General features: G+C 40.1%; 1 protein-coding gene across 5 annotated transcripts in view; it reads right to left on the bottom strand.

Annotated features, from left to right (window-relative positions):
* carmil3 (capping protein regulator and myosin 1 linker 3) overlaps positions 1–10,341 on the bottom strand; it is a 150,951-nt gene that overhangs the window by 39,859 nt on the left and 100,751 nt on the right. For all 5 annotated transcript variants that reach the window (XM_047368548.1, XM_047368545.1, XM_047368546.1 and 2 more), the window contains exons 17-21: positions 8,749–8,818; positions 8,584–8,665; positions 2,758–2,854; positions 2,614–2,668; positions 702–874 (exon numbers count right to left, since the gene is read on the bottom strand). In XM_047368548.1, coding sequence (XP_047224504.1) covers positions 702–874; positions 2,614–2,668; positions 2,758–2,854; positions 8,584–8,665; positions 8,749–8,818 — 477 coding nt within the window. The remainder of the gene's footprint in view (positions 1–701; positions 875–2,613; positions 2,669–2,757; positions 2,855–8,583; positions 8,666–8,748; positions 8,819–10,341) is intronic.

Below are 10,341 nucleotides of genomic sequence, written 5' to 3'. Positions count from 1 at the left end.
GTATGAACAACATCCATGCATTTAACAAGCGTCTGGGAAATATTGCATTTACAGCCACTATCTGTCCAACTTTTCATAAAAGTGCTCAGTTCATATTCCCTTTCATTCCATCCTCTCTTTATCTCCACTCCGACACATTTTGCCCTAGAAATTCAAATCAACAAAACCCAAAATCTCTCTCTCTCTTTCCCCAGGAGGTCTACATGTCCAATCCTTTTACATCTTTCTTTCTTTCTTCTCCATTTCCAATCATTCAATCATCCACTCGCCCCACCGCTGATTTTGTCCTAGTTTGCTGCTTCTCAAGCTTCCATCATTTCTTTTCATACCTGTATTTCAAAGCATCTGAATAGACACTAAGAATCTTTTTTCTCACTCTTGGGTGTTATAATACACAGGTAGCCTAAAGAACTTTTATGTCCTTATGATGATTAATGTCTGAATTCCTCAGAGTGCTCAGTGTTATGTTTTACCCCCTACATGGTAAACCGTCCCTGTGCGTCACTGAAGCAGCCAATAGCCTCTCCGCCTTTCTTCTGTCTGCACTCTACATCTTAATTTTTTTCCTTTAATCATACTCTTTCATCTTTCTTGACTTGCTTCTACAAGTTTAGGTGCTTTGTTCTGTATGAAAAACCTTTTGGTAGTGCTATTGATCCCTTTAGTATATAGATAGGGGAAAAATATTATCAGGCCCAGACCTGAGTGTCGTATTGATTTGCAGAGCCTTGCTCAGCATCTTGGCCCCGGAGTCTTCTAGGAGGTTGCCGCTCAGGTCCACCTTCCGGAGGCAGGCGTTGGAGCCAAGGGCATTGACCAGCACTGTTCCCCGGTGGCGAAGCCTCGAGTCAGCAAGGGAGAGGGACTGCAGTGCCTGAGAGATTCAAACATAGCATGGAAAAATGACAACTATAGGTTTTCACATTCTACCACTGTTAGAATGTCAAAGTGACAAATAAAATTAGCTTTTTTAACTATTACACTAATGCATATTTCAGTCCTGATAAATAATTTTTTTATTGTTTGGCTCAGCAGAAACACATTAAGTAAGGAGCTAAACATATGCCTAAAAAATGTTAACCATCTTTTGCAAGTATGTTAAATTCCATTGGGTACAGGTTATCCTGAATGTTGTATTATATGCGAAAATAAAACTAACATACAATATAAAATCCTTTATATCACCCAACTGGTTATTTTTACCTCTTTGAGAGGGATCCCCGTTTTTTTAATAAAAATAAAAAAATGCGTTTGTTTGCACCAACCTGCATTCAGATCCTTTTCACCAAACCCAAATCGACACTACTATCCTGACTCCAGGCATTCTTAAACTTACATTTTCTTCCTAGATGCCCAAATAGAAGGCAGTTGGACTTCTTTGTTTGTTCTCTTGATTTTTTGGTTTGTTCAAAAGAACATGCCATTCCATCTGTGGCTGTATAGTCTAAGAAACTAAGACAGATGTTTTCCAGGGAAATGCTGTGGTGTATTTAGGACCTAACTGCACTCCAGCAAGACAAGTTCACTACAAGGTCAAAAAAAAAAATACCTCAGCGGTGCAATACTTGAAGTCCAGTTCAGTGAGAAATGTTCAGAACCCGATACCCGGGTAACAAAACAGCAGCGAGACAAACAGGTGACGAAAGCCTCATTTGGGGAAAAATAATTCCCTGGCATGATCCTGCAACACCATGTTTTACTGTAGGTATGCTGTTATCTTGGCATTAGGCAATTACAAAGCCACATGAACACCTGAGATCCACATTTTTCCTGGTTTTTATCCCAATTACAATAAGACAGATGTCTTGTTAATGGAAGAAGCATGAAATGCCCCTTATCCTGTGAACATCCCCCAGTTAAACAATCTAGTACCCATTTTGTCTGAGCACAGTTTTTGGTCAAGCCACCTACATAAAACATATCTTTATTTAACCTGCTTTGTTTTATTCCCATAAACAACTGAAGCATGAACTCATAAAATGCCATTTTTCATTGAATGTAACTGGCTAGCAGTCCTAACAAATTGCTTATGGGAAGAAATGTCTGTATGACCTGATTTCAGATGGTTTAGACGTGTGTTGTTATCCCTCAGTGTGTAAAAGGACAGGCTGCCATGTGACAAACTAGTTCACTTTGTACACGCTAGTTCACTGTCACGCTCATTTACACTGATCTGCATAAGAGTTCATGCACACAAGCTTAAGTTTTTACTCTGTGAAAGAGCATTGTTGTGAGGAATCACCATCAACAGTGGTAAATAATTGAGTAAGTGAGTGTCATGCTGGATTTGCCAAGCGGAGAAAAACAGAGAACCTCCGGAGTCTCTCGAATAGACGGAGACCAAATGAACCATTCATCAGGCCCACAGACAACATCACTTGTTAGGATGTTTGCACCATGTGTGTGTGGCAGGTGGGGGATTGAGCTTAAACGGGGATAAACCAGGACAAAAATTCAGCTCGGTGACAAGTGTGTTTTCTGGGTGTCTAAAACGTGTGTGTGAGGCAACAAATCTGTGAGGCGTGTGTAGGCGTGCATCTGTGCATAACACCACAGAGAATGTCTGCATGTGCATGTGTGTACGTGTACAATATGTTACATAATCAAACTCACACACTCTTCTTCTTGCACCAAATGAACTAGTTTCTGCAGAATTTCATCCAGCACCCTGAGGAGGCACAAACAGGAGGAAAAGCATTCATCTTCTGCATCAACTTAACAACCATCTGTACGGCTGCGTCCCGCAGCGGTCCGTACCTGCCCTTGATGTTGAAGTTTTTCCCCAACATCAGGTGTTTGAGGGAGGGGTGTCGGGAGAATGCCGGGATCACAGCCAACAAGTCGGCATCCAAACCTGAACCAAACACAAACAGGCATGCACATTAGTGCAGAACAAGTGCAAAGCCACCAGGACTAAGCTCTACAGTCGAGCTGAGATCCTGCTTCAAAGAAGATCAGTAATTACAGCCATGTAAGTGCCAATAAAGCATGAGAACAGTTATTAAACTTTGGAAATGTTAATACAAAAAGGGAAAATAATAACATATGCACTCAACACAAGTGTTTTTGCTATGTAAAACAGACCAGTTACAGATAATCTGAATAGAATTATGAGGGCAAAAACGTTGTCCAAACCAACCAGGCCCTTGTGAAAAAGCGACAGCTTCCCTGTTAAATAATTACGTGTGATTTTCCACATTGTTTAATTTAGTTTTACCTCATGGCTGATTGCTACCAGACCTAAACAGAACCTGTCTGACAATATGAAGTGGGCTAAAATCATTCCCTGATCTAAAGAAAACGTATAATGCTGCTGAGTCTTCCCAGCAGGTGCAAACCTATCAAATTACTACAAAAATGCATCAACGATTCATCCGGGTTGTAGCAAAACAACCCAGAACAAGCTCTGCAAGCTTCATTTGCCTCAGGTAAGGTCAGAGTTCACGATTCAACAAGAAGAAAGGGACTGGGGTAAAATGGTGTCCATGGGGATGTTCAAGTGAAAACCACTGCTGAGCAAAGTGAACACAGAGGCTTGTCTTACATTTGACAAAACATTTCTTGACAGTCCAAAAGACATTTTCTGTGGGCTGATGAGAGAAAAACTGGAACGTCTTGGGGTAAAAGGTTTGCATCATACTGATGTGGTGGTTATAGTGTGGGTTGCTTTGTTTCTTCAGTACCTGAATGACTTTCTGTAATTGATGGAACCATGAATTCTGTTCTCTATCATAAATATTGTGAAGGAGAATATCTGGCCATCCATTCGCGAGCTTAAGCTCAAGAACACTAGGGTTATGCAGCAGTACAATGATCTAAAGCACACCTAAACAGCAAGTCCACATTTGAACCAAAACAAAGGTTTTAGAGTGGTCCAGTCAAAGTTTAAAATTGAAATCTTGTGGCTGCTTCCACCAAGAGTGGAAAGAAAAGTTATTAGGTCATGTAGGCAATTACCTTTTTTACAAAGTGCCCAATTATTATTTGAAAATGCGTTTGATATTTGCTCAGGTTTTCTGACTCACTGTTTTTCTTCCTCGTGGTCCATTTTTGAAGAAAGAAACGTTCACTTTCTGCAGAAATTCCAAAATATTCCAAACTATACGCCAACTCACACCAACTCATTTTTTTTGTGAATAAAGGAGAAAAGGAGAAAATGGTAACCATGGTAAAATGAGTCTGCATCCAAGAATAAAAATGCTTCATTCAGAGAGCAAAAAATATCATTTCAGAAAAGAGCCCAGATGCTTTAAAAGAGGGTTCATCTTTTCACACCTTCCTGTAGCTTGATTAGGCAGGAAGAGGCACAAAGCCTGCTCACATTACAGGTTTCTGAAAGGACGTGTTTAATGTTACTGATTCAAATAAAATATCTCAGGGGTTTATGGCCATTCAAGTACGTTAAATGTTGGCAGTTGATTTTTTTGTGGTAAAATGTTTGCAACATTATTGATTTGAAAAAGTTAAACGTATTTGCTATAATTGTTGCATATAACATCAAAGAATTCAGTTTTGTCTCAGCGAGTTGTAGCTCTAAGCTGAAGGGGATTTCTTTGGAGTTTATTCTAACCGTCTAATACATGATATACATGTTATAGTTAGAGTGGCTTAGGTTATCCTGAGCTATCTGTGTAGTTATTCTGCTATAAGCTTAGGCTGCTGGAGGACATAATGACCACTTTCACCCTCTTCACTACATTCTCACACTACTCTCCAATTTTGCATTATTTGCTGTTATTTCAGCTTTTAACTTTGTTCTCTCTTTTCTCTTCCGAGAAGCTACACCTGGCCTGACTCTGTGTCTACCTATGACACCTTTCTGGAGAGGGGCATCGTCCGAGCTTCTGCTGGCAACAAGTTAATGCTCACCCTCTACCGATGATCCACTTGGCCCTGTCTTTCAGTGTTTAACACTTTCTCTCTCCTAGATATAGCAGTTGTCTGAGCTTTTACTGTGACTAACTACAGGTCCTTCTCAAAATATTAGCATATTGTGATAAAGTTAATTATTTTCCATAATGTAATGATGAAAATTTTACATTCATATATTTTTGATTCATTGCACAATAAACTGAAATATTTCAGGTCTTTTATTGTCTTAATACGGATGATTTTGGCACACAGCTCATGAAAACCCCAAATTCCTATCTCACAAAATTAGCATATTTCATCCGACCAAAAGAAAAGTGTTTTTAATACAAAAAACGTCAACCTTCAAATAATCATGTACAGTTATGCACTCAATACTTGGCCGGGAATCCTTTTGCAGAAATGACTGCTTCAATGCGGCGTGGCATGGAGGCAATCAGCCTGTGGGACTGAGGAGGTCTTATGGAGGCCCTGGATGCTTCGATAGCGGCCTTTAGCTCATCCAGAGTGTTGGGTCTTGAGTCTCTCAACGTTCTCTTCCCAATATCCCACAGATTCTTTATGGGGTTCAGGTCAGGAGAGTTGGCAGGCCAATTGAGCAGAGTGATACCATGGTCAGTAAACCATTTACCAGTGGTTTTGGCACTGTGAGCAGGTGCCAGGTCGTGCTGAAAAATGAAATCTTGATCTCCATAAAGCTTTTCAGCAGATGGAAGCATGAAGTGCTCCAAAATCTCCTGATAGCTAGCTGCATTGACCCTGCCCTTGATAAAACACAGTGGACCAACACCAGCAGCTGACACGGCACCCCACACCATCACTGACTGTGGGTACTTGACACTGGACTTCTGGCATTTTGGCATTTCCTTCTCCCCAGTCTTCCTCCAGACTCTGGCACCTTGATTTCCGAATGACATCCAGAATTTGCTTTCATCCGAAAAAAGTACTTTGGACCACTGAGCAACAGTCCAGTGCTGCTTCTCTGTAGCCCAGGTCAGGCGCTTCTGCCGCTGTTTCTGGTTCAAAAGTGGCTTGACCTGGGGAATGCGGCACCTGTAGTCCATTTCCTGCACACGCCTGTGCACGGTGGCTCTGGATGTTTCTACTCCAGACTCAGTCCACTGCTTCCGCAGGTCCCCCGAGGTCTGGAATCGGCCCTTCTCCACAATCTTCCTCAGGGTCCGGACACCTCTTCTCGTTGTGCAGCGTTTTCTGCCACACTTTTTCCTTCCCACAGACTTCCCACTGAGGTGCCTTGATACAGCACTCTGGGAACAGCCTATTTGTTCAAAAATTTCTTTCTGTGTCTTACCCTCTTGCTTGAGGGTGTCAATAGTGGCCTTCTGGACAGCAGTCAGGTCGGCAGTCTTACCCATGATTGGGGTTTTGAGTGATGAACCAGGCTGGGAGTTTTAAAGGCCTCAGGAATCTTTTGCAGGTGTTTAGAGTTAACTCGTTGATTCAGATGATTAGGTTCATAGCTCGTTTAGAGACCCTTTTAATGATATGCTAATTTTGTGAGATAGGAATTTTGGGTTTTCATGAGCTGTATGCCAAAATCATCCGTATTAAGACAATAAAAGACCTGAAATATTTCAGTTAGTGTGCAATGAATCTAAAATATATGAATGTTAAATTTTCATCATGACATTATGGAAAATAATTAACAATATGCTAATATTTTGAGAAGGACCTGTATGTGCTCTCTTTTAGACTCTAACTTTGAAAACTGGCTCAGAGTTTATCTGTTCTTTCTTTCTAGATGAAACAACTAAAGGAGCTATATCCATTAACATTTACTTTTGCTTCCCATAGAAAGTACTCCTGGATCAGTGCTTCTTTCTTCTCTTTGTATCTCTGCTCTGTTCTCTCAAACCCCCAGTCAGTCGTGTCAGATGGCGGCTCACACTGAGCCTGGTTCTGCTGGAGGTTTCTTCCTGTTAAAAGGGAGTTTTTCCTCTCCACTGTCGCTACATGCATGCTCAGTATGAGGGATTGCTGCAAAGTCAACGCCAGTGACTGTCCACTGTCTCTACATGCTCATCCAGGAGGAGGGAATGCTGCAAGTCACTGACTGGATGCAATCTGCTGGGTTTCCTTAGATAGAAAAACGTTTTATCCAATTTGAATAAATAACTGAATCTGACTGCACTGTTCAATGGTTAGTATTAATTGGAATGTATGTACCTGACTTTTGTGAAGTGCCTTGAGACAACATGTGTTGTGAATTGGCGCTATATAAATAAACTGAATTGAATTGAATTGAAACTGAATGTGGGGAAAATGAAACACATGAAATACATAGTGGGGAAATCTGCTGTTTGCCCCAAGTCTTACGATGTTGTACATGATAAAGAAATAAATGAAAATATACTGGAAAACTGGTGATTTGTTGTATTCTAATACATACATTCCACAATACACTGTAATATTATTTACATTTCTTGAGCTTTGTCTTCATTTTGTCAAGTTATAAACACAAACATTATTGTATTCTGTAGAGATTTTTCAGATAGACCAACACAAAGCAGCACATAATTGTGAAGTGGAAATAATTGTTTTTACAAGGTTTTCAAATAATTTTTTTTTTTTTAGAGAATGCCATTTTTATGTATTCAGCTACTTTTACTCCAATACCCTTAAATAAGATGCAGTGCAGCAAGCCTCAGAGGTTTGATAAACAACAGTGAACAAATGGTATTGGAAAGACCAAGGAACACTGCAGACATCCCAGGGTGGCCCATCTGACCTGAGGGGCTGGATCTCAGTGATCCACAGCTCAGGTGGGAGAAACTGTTGACGGGATAACTATTAGTTGTACACTCCATACTTCTAGAAGGGTGGAATCATGAAAGTGACTGTTGAAATGAATCTATTAGAAGTCCTGTTTGAAGTTTGCAACAGGGCATGCAGCAAATTAAAATTGCTTAGCCTGCATGCAAACCACGGTGTTTGACGGAAAACAAAATATTGCCTGCCACACACCATCCCCACAATGAAACATGGTTGTGGTGCTGTGGGGAACCCTGCTTTAAGCATCTTCACAATCTTATCACTGACCTGTCTGCTGTGTTCTTTGGTCTTCATGATGGTGTTTGGACTCTAATCTTCTCTAACAAACCTCTGGGGCCTTCACATAACAACTGGTTTTATACTGAGATTAAATTACACACAGGTGGACTCTATTTAATAATGTATTGTCTTCTGAATACAATTAGTAACTTTGACCTTTTTTAGGGGTATCAGCGGAAAGGTGGCTGAAAACTGATGCACACCACATTTTTCAGGTGTTTGGTCTTTAACATAAAATCCCACTGAAATACATTGAAGTTTGAGGTTGTAACATGACAAAATGTGTAATAGTTTATCCATCCATTGTCTACACTTGCTTGTCCTTGCAGGGTCATGGGGGGATTGGTCCATATCTCCAGCTGTCACTGGGCAAGAGGCAAGGTACATACTGGACAGGTCAACAGTCCCGTAATAGTTCAAGAGGTATGAATCATTTTTGAAAGTTACACACATTTCAGTTTCCATATCACTACTGTCAAATTCCATTATCTATATGTATACTGCCTGATGCACTCATGCATTATGCCGCAAACAAAAAAGGTACTCTATGAAACTGCATTCAGTGCATGTGTAGGTAAAAACCATCTTGGCTGTAATAGATAGAACATGTTGTGGGTGTGTAAGCAGATAGAAGTTGCTTACCATTATCAGAGACGTCTAAAGTCCCCACGCATGAAACACGGGGAAACAGCTCCTGAATCACGGCGGCACCTGCTGACCTCAGCTGTGGGAGGGACAAAAAGGGGATCTGGGGATCTGAAAAGATCATGAGTGGATATACATAAGGAGATGGCCAGTGGATGATACCTCACAGCTGCTGATGTCCAGGTGTAAGTCAGAGATATGAGGGTTGTTGGACAAACCCAGAAAGAGAGCTCTGAAAGAAAACACAAACAATTGAGCACATGTAAAACAGAAAAGAAAATAATAATGACAGAACACTTAGTAAGAAGATTGATAAGAAATAGGAAATAATAACGAGAATCAGGTAATTAAGGCAAGTAACGTCAAGCGAAAATTGCAAAGAAAAAGATTTCTCTTCCTCATAAATCCAATCTTGAATCTCCTCCCTCTGGCAACCTGAATGGGATCAACTCCCAGCCCATCTTGTTCCATATTTTTCTCTGCATAACTAAAAGTTTTAGAGCCTTCTTAAAAGATTAGAGAAAATGAGCTTGGAAAGAAGTGTTACTTCAAAAGCCTTCAATATTTATTAAGGCCAAACAGCCAGTTGTAATGGGCATAAAAAATTACACATGCACACAAGCTCAGCTGGATGCATCAGCACAGCAGGCGCGTGCAGGAAATGTATCCTTCTGTCAAAAAGCACACATCTAAGAGTGATGCACCAGAAGGAGGTAAGTAGAAAAAAAGTCAACTCCACTTTGGCTGGCATCCATCATGCAGTCTGCAACTTTTTTGTTGCTGCCAATGTTGCTTTGTTTTTTTTTTCTGCTATTGATTTTGGTTTTTTTTTTTGGCTCTGGCTTGTTAACAGCAGACTGTTCACCTTACAGATAAAGTGGAAATTTGCTGTGCTACATGTATTCCTGTTGGGGAAACTCTCAGTTTCTTGGCCATACTGTGGTCAGGTTTTAGCAACACAGAGAGCTGAGAACACAGAGTCCTGTCAGCACAGTGAAGGTTGGCCAACCCAGAGGCTTCGGTATGGATTGTCTGATTGGAGGCCAGTCCACAAACATATTAGTCAACTGGATCTACTGTAGAAGAAACTGTTGGAAGACTAATGTGCAGATGGCTAGGGTGCAAACTACCCTCAACATGCACAAGCTATTTCCGTGTATAAGCTCTAAATAACACAAAGAAAAAAAAAAATAACATCCACAAACTGCATGAAAATTTTTTTTTCACGCTATAAAGTTTTAACTGCCCTCGATAGTCAGTCTTTTATGTCTCCATAAATATCCCCTTAATCTGCATTAGGCAGACATGTCAACATGAAGTAACAAATCTCAAAAAGTACCACATCAAGTCCCAAATTCATGAGTAGATAGTTTTTCATGTTGAAAATGTGTTTACATACAAATCAGTAAAGTTAAAACAGAAACAATGGAATTAAAAAATAAAACGAAATAATCAGACAAATGTTTAGACCACTGGGTTAAGGCAGATATAGCCATTTTTCATACCAAGTTGATATCTGTTATAGTTGTCACTAGGTAATTTTAACCTCTGTTCTTTTGATGATGCAGTGTCTCAATGCACTCTAGATCATATAATTAATTCTCTTTATCATTTAGAACAAAGAAAGGAAAAATATTTGTTGAGGAATAAAAATAAATTATGGGTAAGCGGATCAAGCTTAAGTTAATATTCATTAGGCTTTACAGTTTAAAATATGAGCAGCTAAAGGTCACAAAAACACTCCTTTTGTTTGTC

This window comes from Girardinichthys multiradiatus, chromosome 6 (genome assembly GCF_021462225.1).
Source record: "Girardinichthys multiradiatus isolate DD_20200921_A chromosome 6, DD_fGirMul_XY1, whole genome shotgun sequence".
Lineage (NCBI taxonomy): Eukaryota > Metazoa > Chordata > Actinopteri > Cyprinodontiformes > Goodeidae > Girardinichthys > Girardinichthys multiradiatus.
The sequence above is the reverse complement of the archived record's forward strand: the minus strand, read 5'-3'. Positions and strand labels throughout refer to the sequence as shown.